This window comes from Plasmodium relictum (genome assembly GCF_900005765.1).
Source record: "Plasmodium relictum strain SGS1 genome assembly, chromosome: 9".
NCBI lineage: Eukaryota > Apicomplexa > Aconoidasida > Haemosporida > Plasmodiidae > Plasmodium > Plasmodium relictum.
This window is the reverse complement of record NC_041687.1, coordinates 362,518-384,396: the sequence shown is the minus strand read 5'-3', so window position 1 is coordinate 384,396 and position 21,879 is coordinate 362,518. Positions and strand designations below refer to the sequence as shown.

At 17.8% G+C, this 21,879-nt stretch overlaps 9 protein-coding genes across 9 annotated transcripts; 4 read left to right on the top strand and 5 right to left on the bottom strand.

The window, feature by feature from the left end:
• Window positions 1–286: 286 nt before the first annotated feature.
• MAPK2 (mitogen-activated protein kinase 2, putative) lies at window positions 287–1,825 on the top strand (the record flags this gene model as incomplete). Its single annotated transcript, XM_028676536.1, has 1 exon — window positions 287–1,825. The coding sequence occupies one exon, from the start codon at window positions 287–289 to the stop codon at window positions 1,823–1,825; it is 1,539 nt and encodes a 512-aa protein (XP_028533015.1).
• Window positions 1,826–3,406: 1,581 nt separating this feature from the next.
• PRELSG_0910900 (conserved Plasmodium protein, unknown function) lies at window positions 3,407–5,422 on the top strand (the record flags this gene model as incomplete). The annotated part of the gene is made up of 1 exon (XM_028676535.1): window positions 3,407–5,422. One exon carries the CDS (start codon window positions 3,407–3,409, stop codon window positions 5,420–5,422), a length of 2,016 nt encoding a protein of 671 aa, XP_028533014.1.
• A 641-nt stretch (window positions 5,423–6,063) lies between these two features.
• On the bottom strand, window positions 6,064–7,110 carry GloI (glyoxalase I, putative; the record flags this gene model as incomplete). The annotated part of the gene is made up of 1 exon (XM_028676533.1): window positions 6,064–7,110. One exon carries the CDS (start codon window positions 7,108–7,110, stop codon window positions 6,064–6,066), a length of 1,047 nt encoding a protein of 348 aa, XP_028533013.1.
• Window positions 7,111–7,663: 553 nt separating this feature from the next.
• Window positions 7,664–8,722, bottom strand: PRELSG_0910700 (Rpr2, RNAse P, putative; the record flags this gene model as incomplete). Its single annotated transcript, XM_028676532.1, has 1 exon — window positions 7,664–8,722. The coding sequence occupies one exon, from the start codon at window positions 8,720–8,722 to the stop codon at window positions 7,664–7,666; it is 1,059 nt and encodes a 352-aa protein (XP_028533012.1).
• A 1,220-nt stretch (window positions 8,723–9,942) lies between these two features.
• Window positions 9,943–12,147, bottom strand: PRELSG_0910600 (GTP-binding protein, putative; the record flags this gene model as incomplete). Its single annotated transcript, XM_028676531.1, has 1 exon — window positions 9,943–12,147. One exon carries the CDS (start codon window positions 12,145–12,147, stop codon window positions 9,943–9,945), a length of 2,205 nt encoding a protein of 734 aa, XP_028533011.1.
• A 959-nt stretch (window positions 12,148–13,106) lies between these two features.
• On the top strand, window positions 13,107–14,767 carry DSK2 (ubiquitin domain-containing protein DSK2, putative; the record flags this gene model as incomplete). The annotated part of the gene is made up of 4 exons (XM_028676530.1): window positions 13,107–13,251; window positions 13,419–13,514; window positions 13,591–13,716; window positions 14,010–14,767. The coding sequence occupies 4 exons, from the start codon at window positions 13,107–13,109 to the stop codon at window positions 14,765–14,767; spliced, it is 1,125 nt and encodes a 374-aa protein (XP_028533010.1).
• Window positions 14,768–15,226: 459 nt separating this feature from the next.
• PRELSG_0910400 (UDP-galactose transporter, putative) lies at window positions 15,227–16,258 on the bottom strand (the record flags this gene model as incomplete). Its single annotated transcript, XM_028676529.1, has 1 exon — window positions 15,227–16,258. One exon carries the CDS (start codon window positions 16,256–16,258, stop codon window positions 15,227–15,229), a length of 1,032 nt encoding a protein of 343 aa, XP_028533009.1.
• A 1,153-nt stretch (window positions 16,259–17,411) lies between these two features.
• Window positions 17,412–17,839, bottom strand: PRELSG_0910300 (conserved Plasmodium protein, unknown function; the record flags this gene model as incomplete). Its single annotated transcript, XM_028676528.1, has 2 exons — window positions 17,412–17,501; window positions 17,600–17,839. The coding sequence occupies 2 exons, from the start codon at window positions 17,837–17,839 to the stop codon at window positions 17,412–17,414; spliced, it is 330 nt and encodes a 109-aa protein (XP_028533008.1).
• Window positions 17,840–21,007: 3,168 nt separating this feature from the next.
• On the top strand, window positions 21,008–21,652 carry PRL (protein tyrosine phosphatase, putative; the record flags this gene model as incomplete). The annotated part of the gene is made up of 1 exon (XM_028676527.1): window positions 21,008–21,652. One exon carries the CDS (start codon window positions 21,008–21,010, stop codon window positions 21,650–21,652), a length of 645 nt encoding a protein of 214 aa, XP_028533007.1.
• Window positions 21,653–21,879: the final 227 nt, after the last annotated feature.

Here is a 21,879-nt window from a genome sequence, read left to right as displayed (position 1 = left end):
GTATATTTTATTAATTATTATATTTTTTTATAATACTATTAAATTTTTTCTTCTTTATTGATAAATAATAGAATATTGTTATATTTAAGGAAAAGTTACTTTTATTATAAGATAGACATGAATATATATATATAGTACATGATATGAAAAAATTTAAAAATCCACAATGCTATTAATTATAAAATAAACTAAATAACATAATAATTTTTTTTTTTTTTAATTTATAATACTCTTTCTTTTTTCATTATTTTTTTTTTCTTTTTTTAAATGTATATTTGATTTCATAATGCTAAAAAAAAAGAAAGAATGTGCTAGTGTTAACATAGAAGAAAATCATTTGAAGAAAAAAAATATAATTAGCAAAGAGACTATTCTGAAAAATAAAAATAGTATAACTGAGGATGATCAGAAGAAAGTAAAAAAAGAATTAAATGATACGAATAACGATACCGAAAATGATGTAAAAAATCATAGTTTTGAAGAAAAAAAGAATATTAAGAAAAAAGAAGAAAAACCTAATAATAATGAAAAGAAAAGTATAAAAAAAAAAGAAGAAAAAATAAATATAAAAGAAGCGATAATAAAAAATGTAAGAGTTCCTGACAATTATGAAATAAAACACCTGATAGGAAGAGGATCATATGGTTACGTTTATTTAGCTTACGATAAAAATACAAAAAAAAATGTAGCAATAAAAAAAGTGAATAGAATGTTCGAAGATTTAGTTGACTGCAAAAGAATATTAAGAGAAATAACAATATTAAATAGATTAAAAAGTGATTATATTATAAGATTATGTGATTTAATAATACCTGACGATTTACTAAAATTTGATGAATTATATATAGTATTAGAGATAGCAGACTCTGATTTAAAAAAATTATTTAAAACACCTATATATTTAACAGAAGAGCATATTAAAACTATTCTATATAATTTGTTATTAGGTGAAAAATACATTCATGAATCAGGTATTATACACAGAGATTTAAAGCCAGCTAACTGTTTATTAAACCAAGATTGTTCAGTTAAAATTTGTGATTTTGGGTTAGCTAGAACTATTAATGCTGATGAAGATATTCATGTAGTAAGAGATATAGAAGAAAAGGAAGAAAACGAAGAACCAGGACCTCATAATAAAAATTTAAAAAAACAACTAACTAGTCATGTCGTTACAAGATGGTACAGAGCACCTGAACTTATTTTATTACAAGAAAATTATACTACATCAATTGACATTTGGTCTACTGGATGTATATTTGCTGAACTATTAAATATGCTAGAAAGTCATATAAATAATCCAACTAATAGATTTCCCTTATTTCCTGGTTCTTCTTGTTTTCCATTATCTCCTGATAGAAATTCCAAAAAAGTTCATGAAAAAAGTAATAAAGATCAACTAAATATAATTTTTAACGTAATAGGTACTCCAACGGAAGATGATTTAAAAAGTATTACAAAGGAAGAAGTTATTAAATATATTAAATTATTTCCATTTAGAAAAGGTATTGACTTTAAAAAAAAATATCCTTCTATTTCAGAAGAAGGAATAGATTTGTTAGAATCTATGCTAAAATTTAATGCAAAAAAAAGAATTACTATTGACAAAGCTTTAAGTCATCCTTATTTAAAGGATGTTAGGAAAAAACATTTAGAAAACTTTTCAACAAAAAAAATTATACTTCCCTTTGATGACTGGATGACATTATCAGAAACACAACTAAGATATATTTTTTTAAAAGAAATTCAGTCTTTTCATTCAGATCTAGTTATACCATCTAATTTGATGATTCACGAAAATAACTTTTATAATTCTAAAATATAAAAATCTATCAATCGTATAATTATTTATTTAATTTATTTGTTTTCCATATTATCTCAATTTGACACATATTTATTTAAATCTTCATAATTATTCATTCATATATTTATTTATCTTTTTTTTTTTTTTTTGTTTTTCTATTTCTACTTTTTTTAATCAAAATATATATATATATATATATATATATATATATATATATTAGTAAAATTAAAAATAAAATATAACAAATTATTAATATTTTTAAAAACTAATTTTTTTTTTTTTACATATAACATTTTATATATATATTATTATCATTCTTTAAAAAAGAACAAAATTATATTCTCAAATTTATTTCTACTTTAGAATAAGATCAAAATGATTTTTTATTAAATGTATGGAAAATGTTTTAAAAGACAGTTTTTTTTATAAAATTAACTAAAGAGACAAAAATATATTAATAATTTTTTTATGCATATATTTTTATTCTTTTAAGAAAAAAGACAATTTTTTTTTTTCCTATATAATTTATTTCCATTACTTTAAAATCTATTAAATTATTTATTTATTCCATTTTCTTCTAATAAATGTATTCATTTTTTTTTTCTTTTTTTTTTTTTTTCTTGACTTCTTTTTATGAAGATATTTCATTAAATTTTTTTTTCAATTTTTGTAAGTGTATTATATATAAATAGACTTTTAATTTAAACAATATGTGTATATATGTTTTGAAATATTTAATAAAATGACATATTATTTTACTTAAATTTCTTTTACTTTTATTTATTTACCTCATGAAGAAAATTTTATCTTTTTATTTATGTAATATTTATTTTTTAATCAGAACTTTATATTTTTACCATGATTTCATTTTTCTTTTTATCTTATATATTTTCATTAAATTTTTAATTTACGGAAAAAAAAAAAAAAAATATCTTAAAAGAAGCATTTTTTATAGATAAGTTTTTATTTGTTTTCCTTGTAATTCTAATTATTAGTAATGGATAAAAAAAAAACAGTGAATTTGGAAGAAATTTTACTATTTTAAATAATATTTAAAAAAAAATAATAATAATAAAATAAATAATAAAATAAAATACTAAAAAAAAAGAAAATAAACATACATAAATTTTTAACATACTTAATATGCAAGTCTTGGATAAAATCAAAAAAAATTAGATTTTAAAGTTCTTAATATTTTCTTTTTTCATAAAAAATTTAATTATATAAAAAAAAATTTTAAAAAAAAATATAAATTTTTAATAGTAAGAATACATACATATAATAATAAGTGGACATGTATATATTTATTTTTTTTTTTTTTATTTATTCTAATAATGCTATTTTCTATAGCATATTTATTAAAAAAATATATTATTTTACACATATTATTTTTTGAGTTTTTATAAATTTAGAGATTTAAGTAATTAATTTTTTTTTTTTTTTCTGTTACAAAGAAAATATAATGTTAAAAAAAAAACTGAAAGATATAAATGAAGAAATAAGTAAGAATTAAAATAAAATGTACATAAAAAAGTCAAACAAATGTAATTATTACTTCATATATATAAGAAAATAAAATTTTGAAAATAAAATTTTCATACGATGAATATAAAGGAAAGCTTAAATAACTCAAAAAAAAGGATTTTACACAAAAAAGATATGATTAATGGCATATCTAATGAAGAAAAAAAAAGTAGTGAAAATGAAAATGAAGATAACATAGAAAAAATAATAATATCTAACAAGAGTATCGTATTTTTTCAAATTTTTATATTTATAATATATTTTCTTGTATTACTTATTGGATCTTTTAATTTTTCTTTTAAACTTTTCCAAGTAAGAGAGAAACATATATATGAATTTATTAACAACAGAAAAGAGTTAATTTGTGAAAGTTATTTAAAAGAAAAAGAAAATAATAAAAAAATATTATATAGAAATTCAAACAATTTAATTAATAACAATAACTTTTCAAATGTTAATTTCAAATATTATTTTACAAGAGATAAATATCATTTAAAGGAAGATAATAAAAGACAAAAAAATAAGAGACAAATAAAAATATTTATCTGTTTAAATAAGAAAAAAAAATTTTATTATAGTGACTTTTACAATATTTTTTCAAGTTTTAAAGAATATGTGACTAAGTTTTTAAGTTTTTTTTATAATGAAATAAAGAATGCTTTTTTTAAAAAAAATAATAATAGCAACTCTATAAATAAAGAAATGAAATATTATGTGAAAAATGATGTCGTAATTAATAGATATTTATATTATAACCATTTATTAAGCAATAATAATTTCTATAAAAATTATTACGTAAATATTGAATTATTATTTTATTTATATTTATATGATATTTGCTATTTACATGATTTCAATTATATTAAAAATCAAAAAAATGATAATTTGCCAAAATCTTATATGGTTTTTCATAAGATAAACAAGAAATTACATATTGAGAATAAAAAAGATATCACACTTTTAATAAATCATATAAATAGATATTTAAATGATATGACACTTATTAATTTATTAGATAATTTGTATTTTGATATATGTAAAAAGGAAACTTTAATAAATTATTTAAAAAATAAAAATAATATAAAGGTAGAAGTGGATAAGCATAATGACAGTAATTTAAATAATGATAATGAAAATGGTAAATATTATTATGATAAAGAAAATTCTTTAAAAAATATTAATTATGAAGAATATTATGTATTATATAATAAGATTGGGAATATAAGAAACGTAAGTAAATATAACACTTTTATAAGTAAATTAAGAGAAAAAATAAGAACAGTAAATTCTTTAAAATCATTAAATATGTGCTTAAAAAAATATATAATAAATTTAAAAAATATTCCATTATATTTTTTTTTGAACATCTTCTATGATACTCCTTGTTATGTTTATAATAAATTAATAAGTAATTTATTAAGAAATTATTATAAAGGAATATTTTTATATTTTGTAATATTTATAGGATGTATACATGTTGTTTTCTCTCCATTTCCCATAACGCTTGTCCATTTTCGTAGATTTTTCATTTATTTTTTGATTATTATGTATCGTTTATTTATTTTATATTTTATTCCTTCAATAATTCAATATATAATTTATAAATTTCATTATTTTAAAGAAGAATATATGCACATATTTGATTATTCTGATCACGTTATTTTATTCTCCACTTTATTATTTATTATATCATTAGAATCGAAAGCTATTGAGTATACAATTAATTATCAAAAACAGAGTTTTGATTATTTTCATTATAAATATAACAGAAAATTATGTTTCTTTTTTTTAAAAATTATTTTGTATTATTATTATATTCTTATATTTTTTTTTTTATATACAAGTTATTTTACCTCCAAATATTTTCATACAACCAATGAAATTTTTGTTGCTTATTTTTTTTCTACATTTTCTATTTTTTTTTTCTTTTATTTTTTTTTATATAAAAATTATTTCAGTTTTTATAGTATAGGAATAACATCTTATATAAAAAAGAATTCATTTACTATGACCAATGCTTTGCATTCTTCTCCTTATTTAACGAATGCATATAATTCTTTAAAAGATAAGTTTGCTTTTGATTACTATAGATAAAATGATTATACAAATGTATATGTGTATTCATATTTTTTTTTTTTTTTTAAATATATATATATATGCCATACTATATACATTTCAATGAATTATGCGTTATACAATCTTTAATTTTTAAAAGTTACATTTTTTATTTTGAATACTTTATACAATACATAAAAACAACTTTTGTTATTATTTTTTTTTATTATTTGTCTTTTTGTAAAAAATTTTAATTTTTTTTTTTTTTTTTCGTTATTAAAAAAAAAAAAAGTAATTGAAAAATTATAATTTTCTTTTTTCTCTTTTTAAGTTTTAAAATTAATATAAATATAAAACAAGTTAAAATATATATCAATATCAAACTAATGTAAATTTTTAATAGAAAAAAAGTGAAATAAAATTAAAAAATTAAAAAAAATTCTAATATAGAAAAAAAAAAAATTTACATACATAATATGAACTGAATAATACTTCAAATATATTTTTATATTAATTTTTGTTTAAATAAACCTTTCTTTTTTTTTTTTTTTTTTTGTCTAATTCTTAAGAAAGAATGTGAATACATTTAGTGATACGATGAATATTGAATAGTTTATTAGAAAATTAACGCTTTTATTTGTTAGAAGAATGATAAATTTATTCTTTAATTCATTTATATTTTAATTACGATTAAATGTTGTATCCCTTTGAATTAGTTCAATTATATAATTATCTGGGTCATAGATAAAAGCAATATTTTTCATCAATCCTTCGTTTACTTTTTTTTTAAAAGTAATATTTAAATTTTCTAATTCTTTGCAATAGTCCTCTAAATTATCTACTAAAAATCCTAAATGGCCAAAACCTCTAGGTTCAGTATTACCATTATGATATGAAAATTTTTCATCTTCTTCAGTTCCATGATTATGTGTTAATTCTAAAACAGGATGCCAAGATTTTTTAAAATTTTCATATGATTCATTAGATTGAAATGAATTCTTTAATGAATTAAAATCATATGATCCTTCATCTGAAGTGCTTGTATTTTTTTCATTTAAATAAGTAGACTTTAAAAAATATAAAGAAAAATTATCATTATGCTTAATGTGAACTAATTTCATACCTAATATATTTATATAGAAATATAAGCTTTTTTCAGGGTTTTTTACTCTAATCATAGTTTGAGAAAAATTAGTAATGTCTTTTTTATCTTTCCATATTACTTCATTTGATCTTTTAACTATTTCTATCCAATAGTTATTGGGATCTAAAGCAAATCCAATACTTTTCATTTTCGTTTCATGGGGCAATTTGTGAAATCTTACACTTTTTTTTAAAAGTTTATCACATAATTCTACAACATCATGACAATTGAATGCTATATGACCAAATCCCCTATCATTTTCATTGTTACCGTTGCTTAACTTCTCTTCACTATTATGATTGTGAGTTAATTCTAAACAAACAGTATTAAGATTCCAAAGGTATTTTTCCGACTCTCTAGTATTTTTTGGGGGCAACTTTTTCTTTTCTTCTTCATCATATGGAGGAGTTATCATAAAATATAAAGAGAAATTATGTTCATTAAAATGATAAGTATGAATATTTATCATACCAAAATTTTTTTCATAAAATTCTATTGTTTCTTCAGGATTATAAATACGCAACATAGTTTGTTGCCATGTTATATTATACTTTTTCCCAAAATTTAAAATATTTTCTTTCATTTTTTATAAATATGTAAAAGAAACAAAATTAATAAGTTATCTTGTTATTTAATTTATCTTTTTTATTTATTTATCTATTTATTTTATTTTATTTATTTATTTTTTTAAAGTATTATAATTTTTTAACAATTACATATATTTAACATTTTTTATAAAAAATATGGCATATGCAAATATAAAAATAAAAAAAAAATTGAATACACACTTAAAAAATAATTTAGTAAATATATTTTTCTTTTCTTTTATATATATATATGTTTATTTTATTTAATTTTATCAAAATTTTGAATTTTTTTTTTATTTAATTTCTCTAGTGCATATTTCATGTAATATAAAAATAATTTTTCAAATTTTGCAATAATCTACGAATATGCAAAATTATTTAAATTTCCTAAACATTTTATGTATATTAAATGTAAGTATATATTGAATTCTATCAAATAAAAATATTTTAACCAAATTTGTTTATGTTCTAAAAAGAAAAGAGAAAAAATTTTAGTTACGAAAACATTATTAAAAGAATGATAAAGGTACTAATAAAATAAATTTATTTTTAAAGTATATCTAATATATTTTTTTTTTTTTTTTTTCGTATATTAAAATTTAAAAAATTATCATTGGTATTAAAGTGTGAAATGCTAAGTTTTTCATCTCTATATATTATATTATTATTATCCTCACTATTTTTTCTTTTCTTTATATTATTATTTTTATAAGAACAGTCATTCTTTTTAATTTTACTATCATGATTGTTAAATATTTCGTTTTTATTATTGTAACGATTGGAACTATTTGATTTTTGAATTTTATCATTAAGCATACCATAATCAATTCTAAAAAATTTATTCATATTTTCATAAATATTATTTTTATAATATTTCTCATTATCATCTTTTTCTTCTTTAATATTTTCTTCATTTTTATTTTCTTCATTTTTATTTTCTTCATTTACATTTTCTTCATTTACATTTTCATCATTTACATTTTCTTCATTTACATTTTCATCATTTATATTTTCATCATTTACATTTTCATCATTTATATTTTCATCATTTATATTTTCATCATTTACATTTTCATCATTTATATTTTCATCATTTACATTTTTTTCATTTATATTTTCATCATTTACATTTTTTTCATTTATATTTTCATCATTATTTTTTTTTTTTATTGCAAAATTATCAATTTCATTTATAATAAAAAAATTTAAACTAGTAGAACTGTTTAAAAATTTATTATCTTTAAAAGAATTGTTTTTTTTTTGCGTAGCAAAGTATTGTAAGTTTACACGTTTTTTATGGTTACATAAAAAGCATTTAAATAAAATTCTATTCTTGTCTTCTTTTATTTCGCAGTTATAAAAAGGAATATAAATTAAATTACAGTAGTGGCAACATATATGATCAAAAAGCAAATTGTTTTTTGAGATTTTTTTAATTAAAGTAATATATTTCATTGATAATTTTGCATTAATATAAATAGTAGATAAGGCTAAATTCCATAAATATTCTATTCTTTTATCAATTAGTTCATCTCCTGTCATATTAGAAAAATTGGCTTTATCAGCATAAGAGTATATTTCATTTTTTTCTTTAGCATTTTTATTCATATTTTTTAAATATAGAAGATTATTACAAAACTACTATGTTATGATAAAAAAAAAAAAAAAAAAAAAAGATGATATTTTTAATTTTTTTTATTATATTTTTTTATGACTTTTCTTATGATTACTATTTTTTTTTTTTCTTATATTTACTATTGTTTATATTTTAAAAAAAAATTTCCTTAATATTTAAATTTTAATTAATTTTGTCAATTGATGTTATTAATATGATATCTGTTATTATTTAATCATTTTTTTTTTTGTTCAATGAATTATTATAACAATAATTTTATGTCATTTTCTCCATTAACTTGAAATTTTATTTCATTATGATTACTTTAGATATTCCTTTATAATTTTGGTTATTCTATATTTTTCTTTGATATCCTAAATATATGTTTATACTTAAATTATAGATTTATTCATTTTTAAAATAAAACAGTTGGTTTAATTTATAATAATTTTTATTAAAGGAATGAACAAAAATATAGTAATAAAATAAATTTAAAAAGATAAATGCTAAATGTATTTCAAAATTAAAAAATTTTGAAAATCAAAGAAATTAAAATAGAACTTAAAGTTGTAATTGAACTTAAAATTATAAAAAAAAATATTATTAAAGATAAAAAATGAACTTTTAAATATTTAATTATCTTGAAAATGTAATATTTAAAGAAAATAATTACCTAAAGAATTTTTTAAAAGAAAGTAGCAACAAAAAAAAAAAAAAAAAGAAAAAAGAAAAAATTGAAGCACATAATGCATAAAACAATTTATAAAGAAACATTACTTTAAATTTTTATTTTTTTTTTTATAAATAATAATGTAATATAAAAAAAAAAAAGGGTAAAACATAAAATTAAATAAAGTAGGAAAAAAAAATAATAAAAGTTTCTTTTTATTATCAATATTAATTTTTAACCTATACTTTTTTCTCAGTGCTAATTGCCATGTAAATATATGAAAAAAAAAAAGATATCTAATTTTCATATAAAGAAATAAAAACAAAATAAAATAAAGTTTTGTTAATATATTTTATATTTTTAGTTCAAAATAATATATATTTTCTTGATATATTCAAAATTTTACAATTTATAAAACTTTTGTTATATAGTAAATAATTAAATAAATTATTCAATAATTATCCAATGAAAAATAATTTTTATTGTAATGTTTTCCTGGTTATTTTATTATTTTTTTTTTTTATCATTTTATATACTTAAATATTATTTTTCGAATTTTTCATAGTATTTTTCTAGATTTTGAGGGTTTTCAACCAATTTAATAAAAGTAGTATTACCATCATCGGAATAATAAATGGAATTAGGAATGACTTTAAAATTTTTCATAAGATAATTAATTCTATCTTTTGCTTCTATTGTTGGAAAATGTAAAGTTAAAATTTGAACATTTTTAATTTTATTAACTATATTTTGAATAATTTTTATAAGGATATCACAATTCGTTCCATTTCTAGCTGAAATTGGTAAAACATTTTTTGGTTTACTTATATATAAATTACAAATTTGCTCTTCTGTTAATTTATCTATTTTATTCCAAACTTCAATAATATTATTTTTTATAAATTCATTTGATATTCCAATATTATTTAATGTGTCAATAACACATTTTTTATGTTTTTCTTTGTAGGGATGAGTTATATCTATGACATGAATAATTATATCAGCTTTTTTAATTGCTTCTAGAGATAATTTAAATGATTCATATAAAGAATATGGGATATTTTGTATAAAACCTATTGAATCAATAAATATAGTTGAATAACAACTGGATATATTCAAATTTTTATAAGAAGTATCTAATGTTTGAAATAATAAATTTTTTGCTTTTAAATTGGATTTTGTTAAATAATTAATTAATTTTGTTTTGCCTACATTTGTATAACCTACTATAGCTATTAAGGCCTTATGTTTTCTTGAATTACTTTGCAAATTCGTATTATTTTTACATTTTACTAATTCTTTTTTTAATTTACTATAAAGATTATTAATAATTCTTCTTTCATACTCCTTGTATGTCTCATTACTTTTTATATAATTACTCGTATATCCTAAATAATCATAATTTTTTTTTTTTTTTTGCATATTTATATCAAATGTGTTTAATTTGTTATACTTCTCTTCGTAATCTGAACTTGATTTCCCTAGTACATTATTTTCAATATACTTTAAATATTTCATCCTAGATTTACTATCTTCTGAATATGTATTAAAAATGAAATTAGCTCTAGCCAGTTCCAGTTGTATTTTGCTCAAATTACTTTTTGCTCTACTTTTAAAAATATATAAAATGATACTATATCTATCAAATAACTCTACATATAATGGTATGTTATTTTTTTTCTCTCTTTCATAATTTTGATTTATTTGTTTATTATCTCCATAATATTCCTCATCATTTTGTTCATATAAATCTTCATCTTCATATTCATCATTTATTTCATCCTCTTCTCTTTCTTCTTCTTCTTCTTTTTCTATATAATTATTATATAAATTAAAATACATTTCATTCTCATATGATTTTTCTTGAACAGTAGAGTTATTTTGAATAATGTCTATTGGTCTAATTGAGTTTTCATTAACTTCATTTTTTTTTTTATTATTTAATTTTAGCTCATCATGATAACTCCTTAATATGCTATTAAATAAAAAATCTAAATTGCGAAATTGTTCTGGTGATAATAAAGTATTAATAAATACATATGGAGTCGGGTTTTTAAGATAATACTTTGACAATTCATTTAATTTTCCTTTTCCAAAATAAAATTTATTATCTATTTTATTAGCTTTAATTATAATTGATTCTGCAATTTTTTTTTCTATTTCATCATATTCTAAATACTTATTATTATTATTATTATAGTTATTATAGTTATTATTGCAATTTTTACTTAGCTCTTCCTTGATGTCTTCTTTTGTATTACTATCTTGTTTCATCATTTCTTTTGTTTCGAAATCTAAATTAATAGAACAACTATTATATGAACTATTTTCTATTTTATAATTTTCATCATTATCATTTAAGCTTTTTACCACATATTTATTTAAGTAACTTTTTTCATTTTTCTCATTTTCAACTGAACATTTTATTTCATTATTATCAGCTTTACATGAGTGTTCTACTTCATTTTTTTTATATTCATTTGTATTTTTTATATTCCATCCACCTGAAGGAATAGATATACCATTCGCAATTTTGAAATTAGCCGATCGAGCTAATCCTAAAGCTTCCTGAGCATCTAAAATGGTTTCGTCAAAAGATTTTTTAAAATTTTTTGAACTTTTTAAAACAGGATGTATAACAATAATTTCCTTTTTTTTTTTATTATTTAACTTTGTTCTAGCTTCACTATAAAAACACCTTTTTTCGCTTTTAAATATATCTCTTATTGAAAAAAAAGAAAATCTCATCTTTACATTTTCTTTATTTTTAAAACAGGACTATGTATATACATATTAATTTGACTTATTTACAACATAAACAAATATAAAAAATTTCCATATTAGTCATATTTTTTTTTTTAATTTTATTTCAGTCCTTTTAACTTAAAGGATACTGTTTTTTTTTTTAATTTTTCATTGGAACAATTTAAAATATATTATACCTTCTATTTATTTTTAAACGGCATATTTCTATATAGATATAAACTATCTATTTTTTTTTTTTTTAAACATGCGCTTACAAGAATTAATTATATTTTTTTTTTTTTTTTTATATATTAAGATAATTGTATAATACAAATGGCATTCTCTTTGGGGGAAAAGTAACATTTTTAATTTAATATATTTTATCCTAAAAAGTAATTTTTTTTCTTTTTTTTAAAAAGATACTAATTTGCTTCATTTTCTACCATTTCTAATTGAATTTTTTTTTTTTTTTTTTAAATGTGAATGTATTTTGTATTTATAATTTATTTTAAAAAAGGAAAATATATACGTAAAATATTTTTGTACTAATATATTAAAAGTTCAATGTATATTTCATAAAATTAAGAATATATATATATAATATATATATACATCAGATACATTATTAATAAAGCATGTATATATTTTAAGCATGTGCACTTTAAAAAAAAAAAAAAAATAAAATAAAAATAAAATAAAATAAAATATAATAAACAAAAATTTTAAATAATTGAAAAATATATTCGCTTGTAAATAAAAAAAGTAAAAATTTTGAAAAGTTAAATATTAATTTGTTTACAAAAGAGTTTATAAGCTCAAAAAGAAAAAAAAAGTTTTTGACTTATTAAGGAATTAAATGAATATTTTATATAAAACTTTTTGAATTAATACTTATATATAAAAATATATATATATATTTAACTCATTTGAATGAATTATATTTTTATGTATAATATTTAAAAATGGTTATAAACGTATCATTTAAAGTTACGGGAGGTAAAGAATTTACTATTGAAATCGAACCAAATATAACAGTTTTGGATTTAAAAAAAAAATGTTCTGAACATGTAGATATACCTGTTGAAGCACAAAGAATTATTTTTAAAGGTTTTAAATTAAACAAAAAATAAATACAAAAATGTATATTTTGAATATATATATGACATTTTTTGGTAGATTTTAATGAATATATATTTAAAAATAAGTATGAATACATAATTTTTTTTTAGTAAATATATAAATTTCATTTAATTGATATTTTTTTACATTTAAAGGTAAAATATTAAAAGACAAAGAATCTTTATCAACATATAATGTATCCGATGGAAATACAATGCATTTAGTTCGTAGTGCTATGCCAACAAAAGAACGTAAGAAAAAAAAAAAAAATAGAAAAAGATGTTTAACTGTTTCCTATAACAATATTTTGCATATATACTTTTTTAGCTGAGGAAGAAAAAGAGAATAATAAGAATGAAGATTCCAATAACCAAAATTCAAATTCAAATGATAATTTAAGTGATTTGAGTGATAATCCCTTAGTTCAAATGTTGCTACAAAGTGGGACAGGAGGTATCATATTTTGTTTATTTTTAATATATATATATATGATTGCATTCTAAAATGTTAATAATAGTTTATAAATATGGAAAATTTATATAAAAAAATATTGCAATTTATGCATAGGAATAATTAACCATAATGCTTGTTATGTATAACATTTATTACAATTTTTTTTAAATTCATAATCTTTCTATTTATATTTTTTTTTTAGTATATTATTTTAATTTATTTAATTTTTTTTCTATGTTTATATGCTTGTAATATTTTATTTTATTTTTTTTTTTTTATATATATTGTCTTAGATATGAACAGTTTTAATAGTGATTCAGGAAATGGAGATAATCTTAACTTCGGAAACTTTGCAAATTTACTAAATTCCAATGGTGGTGAATTTAACAGGGATACGATTAGTTCATTATTGAATAACCCTTTAGCAAGATCTTTATTAAATGAATTGAGCAATAACCCAGAAATGTTAACAAATTTAGTATCTAATAATCCAATTTTAAGAAATACTTTTTCTCAAAGCCCAATTATGCAACCAGTTTTGGAAAATCCAAACTTATTAAGAGAATTTATGAGACCAGAAATTTTGCGAGCAGGTTTACAAATTGAGAATGCCCTAAATATGAATACTAATAATAATAGCAATCAAAGAGGGATTAGAATGGAAGATCTTTTAAATAATTTAAATAATTTTGCAAATACTAATGGTACTGCGAATAACACTGATAATAACAACTCTAATGAAAATAATAATAATAATAATAATATTAATTCCCTTTTTCAATCTCAAGAATTGTTACAAACATTTCAACAAGTTATGAGAGCAAATCGTAACTTAGCAAATCTTAATTTTCCTAATTCTAATCAAAATTTAGACTTCAATTCATCTAATGTAACAGATAATAGATCACCAGAAGAAAAATATGCTTCTCAATTGCTGAGCCTCCAAGAGATGGGATTCATTGATAATGCTGCAAATATACAAGCCTTACAAGAAACAGGAGGAGATGTTAATTCTGCCGTTACCCGTTTATTGGAAAAAGGGTTCAATTAAAACATATATATATATATATATGTTTATACATATAAATTTCACATATACATTTTTATTGTATTTTAAGTGTATTTTTTATTTTTTTTATTTTCATATATTTATGTTACAATGTTCAGATGTGTAATTTTATATAATACTTTTATTTTTATTATTTTTTTTTTTTTATAATTTTTTCCTTTTTTGTATGTTTATAATTTCCAAAACAATTTATATAACTTTTATAAATTAAAAATGGAAAAAACAAATGTGATAGTTACAATTTATAAAAAACTCTATTTAATTAAAACATTTATTTTTTTGAAACAGAAAAAATGCATAATTTATTTAAAAAAAAAATAAATAAAATAAAAATTGAAGCAAAAAAATTTAATAAAGATGAAATAGAAAAAATTAAAAAAATATATTGCAAAAAATATTTTTTTTTTTGTGTTTTATTTTTTTTTTTCTCTTTTCATTAAACTATTTCCTTTTATTTTGAACCTTTTTTGATTGTTGCTTCAAATAATTTTGAACAATTAAAGTAGTAAAAATAACAAAAATACAGCACCACTGTATTGGTTTTAATACGTGACCAAATAAATATACAGAAACAATTGTACTTAATGCTTTTCTTAAAGTAGTAAAAAGACTAGTATATAGACTACCATATAACTTAAGAGAATAGAAAACGAAGAATTGGCCAAATGTTCCACTTAATGAAAAAGCTAATATATAATAGTAAGAATCCGTATATTTGCTTAAAAAATAGTAAGGTTTCGAACCTTCAATTATTAAAGATGCGATTAAGTTAAAAAGAAATGCAAACATATTCACATAAAACATTAAATTAAATGAATTAATATTATATTTACTTAATAACTTATCTTGCCTTGGCCCAGTCAAACCATCACAAAATAGCGATATGCATAAAAGAAAAATTCCAAAAGTTGTTTGATGAACTTCCTTTACACTTTTTGTTTTTAATAAATTAAATAATACTAGGGATGATGTAATTAAAAAAACAGCAATATAATCATAATATGGATATTTTTTTCCAAAAAATAAATACCCACCAACTACTATAGGTATCATTTTTCCTGATTTCACAAGAACTTGAGTTGGGAAATTAACATGACTCAAAGAATAATTAGTAGCTATCATTGCTACTGAATATGTAATAGATATTAACATTATTTGTTTTATAAAGTATGTATCTACATTATTTTTCAAATCATTTATAAATTTTTTGTCTCGCAATTTACTTTTAATAAATATAGCTGCCAAGCTACATATGCTATTAGATAAACATAAGACACATATCAAAAAAATATTATAATAAAATTTTTCTTCTCCTTTTCCCAAATTCGGCATTTTTTCTTGATAATAACCAAAAATAATAAAGAAAAAATATATACCACTCACACAAAACATCCCATTCAATAAACTATAAAAACTTGATTCGCTATAATTCTTCTGAGAATTTAGTATATTACTTTTTCTTGTTCTAGCCATTTTTTCTTACTATTCTACTTATACCAATTAGAAGAAAAAAAAAATGTTATTATTAAGGAAATAATTTAACAATGTTTAAAAAAAATATTAGCACTTGACTGTTCTATTTAATATATTTATATTTTTTTTTTTAAAAGATTAAGCTTTACAATATACATATAAATATTATATAATAACTATACATAATTTTTTTCTTTTAGGAAGGAAAATAAAAATTAAAATATTAAAAATTTTAAATATTGTTATTATTAATATAATTCCAAAAAAAAAATTTTTTTTTCCCCCACAAATGAATAGCTTACTATTAAAAAATTAATAAAGAAAAAATAATTTTAAAAAATAAGATTAAAAAATTTTTTTTTTTTTTTTTTTTTTTACAAAATTTATATTGCATATCAATTTTATTTTCTGATACACATTTTAATATATATTAATATGAAATGATACTTTTTTTTTTTCCTCTTTTCTTTATTTAAAAGAAATCTTTAATTTATTGCAATTCCAAATGCAAAAATACTTTTTCTATAATATAAATAAAAATTCAAAATTCAAAAAAAAAATTTTTATAAAAAAATATAAAAAAATCCTGTATAAAAGACATTTATTATTTGTGTAAAATTTTTTTATTTTTTTTTTTAATTAAGCTAAATTGCAGTCAAAGAAGTCAATTTTATACCATAATGAACACACATATTCCTGAAATAATTTATTTAAAATTGAAATATAATTATATTAAAAGCATATGTATATATATATTTGTATGCTTTTATATTTAGAATTTAATTTATTTAAAAAGAAAATTTAGCATACATAACATAGTAAAATAATCATGTCTAGAAATATTTGTACATTTATCGTTTTAAACTACCAAAAGAAATATCTTGTAAATATATATATATTATATTAATAAAATTTCACCAAAAACATAAAAAAAATTGAAAATAGATATAAAGCAATATTTTCTTGTGCTTTTGAATTATAAGAACTTTATATCAAAAGCATATACCCAAATTGATTTATAAATTTCAGTTAATAATAGAAACATAATTCAAACAAAAAAGAAGAAATGTATTTTTTATTTAAAATATAAATATATTTAATTCAAAAAAAAAAAAAAAAAAAAGTGTATTAACAGTTAATTATATTGGTACATTCAACGATATCTTAAGCTAACACGTTCTCCCATTCTTTTTCTTTTTCTTCTTAAAGCTAATTTTGTTTTTTTATTTTTGAAATATAATTCCTAAGATATAAAAAAAGAAAAATGTTTTTAAAATATGTTAAACTATATGTAGCTTTCATATAATTTTTATAAAAAATAATTAAAAAAATATGTAAAACCTGAGTTGGTTTTTTTATAATAGAATTTTGCTCGCTTTTTATATTAAATAAAAATACGTTATTAAAAAAAAAAGGATTTTTCAAAATAGCATCTGACTCTGATGGTATTAATTCATGACGAATTGGAAGTTTGCAGTAGTCATTTTTTGATATATTTTCAGAAAAACGAAAATTTAAGGAATATATAGTATTTTTCGAAAAAGAAAAAATTTTTAGTGGTAAAAATTTATTTAAGTTCATTTTTAATAATTTTTTTTCAAGATATACTTTTGTAAATAGTAAGCATTTTTACTTTAAAAAAAAAAAAATTAAAAGTTAAATATACATAAAATGAAAAATTGTTTGTTTTATTTATTGCTGCACTTTTATACGAAGAAAAAAAAAAAAAAACGCAAAAAAAAAAATATATAAATATATATATATTTTATATATTTGTGCAAAAAAAAAAAAAAATAATATACTCACTATATATTTAAAATTTTTTATTTTTTCTTAAATTACTTTTTATAAATTCAAAATAAAGAGAAAATATATAATTTTGTCATGTTTATTATTATATTAAAAAAAAAAAAAAAGAAAAGTTTTGTCAGTTAATTACATGATTTATGTTATTTAAAAAAAACAAAAAAGAAAACGTTTAAATTAGTACGTTAATATAAAAAGTAAAAATATTAAGAAGTTTGTTGTGGAATATAAACTTTTTTTTTTATGAAACCTTTTTTTATATATGAAAAAAATATTTTTTCATTAAATTGTAAAGTATATAAAAAATCTTATTTTATCATATAATATATTAGAAAAAGTTTCAAGTAAAATATTTTTAACTCAGAAGTAAAATTTATTTTTGTAAAAGAAAAAAAAAAAAAATAAAATAAAATAAAATAAATAAATTATAAATGCTATGAAAAATAATCAAGAATCATAAAATAAAAACTAATGAACAAAATTTAAAAATAAAAATATATTTTCTCAAATATATTTGCACATACGCATAATACATTTATATGTATTTTCATAATATTTAATAAAATATAAAAAATATATAATAATAAAAAAAAAAAAATTTTATTTATTACCTAATATGCATAAAAAGATAATATTCATTTTTTCTGAAGACTTAAATTTTTGTTGCTTAAGATTTTTTGATGAATAAATTAAATGGAAATAAGGAATATTAAATATATTTTATAGAAGGAAAATTTTATTTTTGTTTCTTAAAATAAGAAAACTTATGTGGGGTAAACTTTTATTAAAAAATCATTTTTTTTAATTTGCTTGATAATAACCATAGACATTTTTCTTTTTGTATTTTTAGAGAATATAAAATATGTTAAAAAATAAAGATAAATTAAAAATCTATACATATAAATAAAAAGAAACCTAAAATATCAAATAAACTTAAGCTGAAGAAATAATACAGGGAGCAAAAATTTATTTAAATATATGTATTATAATTCAACAAATAAAAGAATAAAGGATTAAATTAGCAAATGTATAAATAAGTGAATAAACAAATAAAAAAATGTATATATAGATATATAAATGAATAAATAATTAAACACATAAGCAGTTTAAGAGATAAAACAGAAAAGTAAAATTAAAATTTTTTTTTAAATTTACATATGTGGATAAAAAAAATAAAATGCACAATTTATAAATATGCGTAATCTTTAGGAATAATATGTTTCTATGATATTATCAAAGTGTAAAAAAAAATATTTCAAAATATTAACGGAAACAAATAAAAATTAAAATAATAATAAAATACCAAAAAAATTAAAAAAAAATTAAAATATTTTGCAAGAACAAATATATAGAAATTTTGATATCAAATTATCACATATATACTTTTATATATAATAATAATAATAATTTGAAGACTTATATTCAATTAAAGAAGTTTTATGTATATATATATGTGTGTAGAATACTTTTTAATAAAATAAATTTTCACATGATTTAAGGATAAACAAATGTTTAAAAGAATCATAGTATAAGGAAGATATAATAAATATGAAATATATAATTACATGAATTAAAAGAAAAAAATATATATAAAGAATACATAATACACATGGTTATATAAATATATGTTTTGATAGTGTTATATAATTATATGAAAGTAAAATATATAACCTTTTTTCTTATTATTATTTATCAATATATTTGGTGGTTTGATTCTGAACGAATTTATTTTATAAAATTGTTACAATTTTAATAATTAACATATAGATATTTATGCTTTTACTATAATATAAATACATTTCATGTATTGTAATAAATGAGAATTTTATAAAAATAAAAACTTTTTTTATTTGACGCAATGTGAACTAATTTTCATTGCAGTGCGCGTGTAAAAACGCACTGCTTTTTATGAGTAGTAAAATTATACATATATTTTAAAAGATATATAATATATATATTTTTTTAATTTTGCTTTATTTTATAATATATAATTATTTTCTTTACATATTTTCTTTTTATTTTATATATGTCTATCTATATTTCTGTATAATTTTTATTACAATGATTTATCATTTTTTTTTAAATTTTATGAAATTTTTACATATATATAAAATATACAAGTTATAAAATAGTTTTGATAATAATTTTTGAAATTTTATCATTTTTCATAATTTTCATAAAAAAAAAAATTATCTATTTAATCAGAATACATTATTTATTTACAAATTTATTTTTTGTCATGTGATTTTTATGTTTATTATTCTTATGAATTTGAATACAATTATTTATTTTTAATAATAAGAAATATTTTTATTATGTTATATATTTAATCAATAATATATATATATATATATATGTAAAAATAGTTAAGTAAATAATATAAAATCTTCTTTATATTTATATTTTAAATTTGTTTTAATCATTTTTATTATAATGCATAACAGAAAAAATAAAATAAAATAAATTAAAATAAAAATATTATAGATGTAGTGCATAGATATATATAATAACTAATTGTATGTATATGTATTATTTATAAAAAGTAGTATTAGTACTCATATTATATATATATTTGTTCATATAGCATACCTTTTATAATAGGAGGAAAAAAAAAAAAAAAAGAAATTTTTTCAGATAGTCTTTATTTTTGTTTAGAATATAAAATAAATATCTATTAAGTTTTTAATTAATAATTTTTATTTTAGAAACTTATATGCAAAAATAAAATTTGCATATAATGTTTTTTTTTATTTTATTATTTTAATATCATCATATCATTGCTATTTTATTACGCCTAATTTGGGTTGACAGAAATTAGTCTATAAGTAGTTGAAGCATAACTCTTACTAGTTTAATGAAATTATATATATATATATATATATATATATATATATATATATATATATATATATAAATTAAAATAAAAAATTAAACTGAAAAAAAATGCAGAATTATACTGATTATAATTTATATAAAAACTCTGATTATTGTAATAAACAGGATAATACAGATCAACTTTTTAATTGTGTAGATGTAAAATTATTCGATATGGAAAGATATATGGGAAACGCTAACTATAATTTGGATTATTTGAATCCAGTATTAAATCATCCTACAAAAATAGAACATGGAAAAATAAAAATTTTAATTTTAGATGCTCCGACAAATGATTTATTGCCATTATATATAAAAGAAATGAAAAATTATAATGTGACTGATTTAGTTAGAACATGTGAAAGAACATACAATGATGGAGAAATAAAGCAAGCAGGGATTAATGTTCATGAATTAATATTCCCAGATGGAGATGCACCAACTGACGATATAGTAAATAATTGGCTAACTGTCGTTAATAATGTAATAAAAAATAATTGTGCTGTTGCTGTTCATTGTGTAGCAGGATTAGGTAGAGCACCAGTTTTGGCTTCTATTGTTTTGATTGAATTTGGTATGGATCCGATTGATGCAATTGTATTTATACGTGAACGAAGAAAAGGCGCAATAAATAAAAGACAATTGCAATTTTTAAAATCATATAAGAAAAAAAAAAAAAAAAAAAATTGTTTAAGAAAATGTCATTTTATGTGAATTTTTTTAATCAAATAATTATGTGTGCTTATATTTATAAAATTTTTATTTTTTAAAATGGAAAATATAAAAAAATTAGAATAAATATATAAATTTTTTTTTTTCTTTTTTTGTTATATGATAAACTATAAAAACTTTAAGAGCATATATGTGTAATTAATAAGCTTAAATAAAACTTTTTAATTTCTAAAAAAAAAGGAAAATGTTATTCTTATCTTTCTCTACTA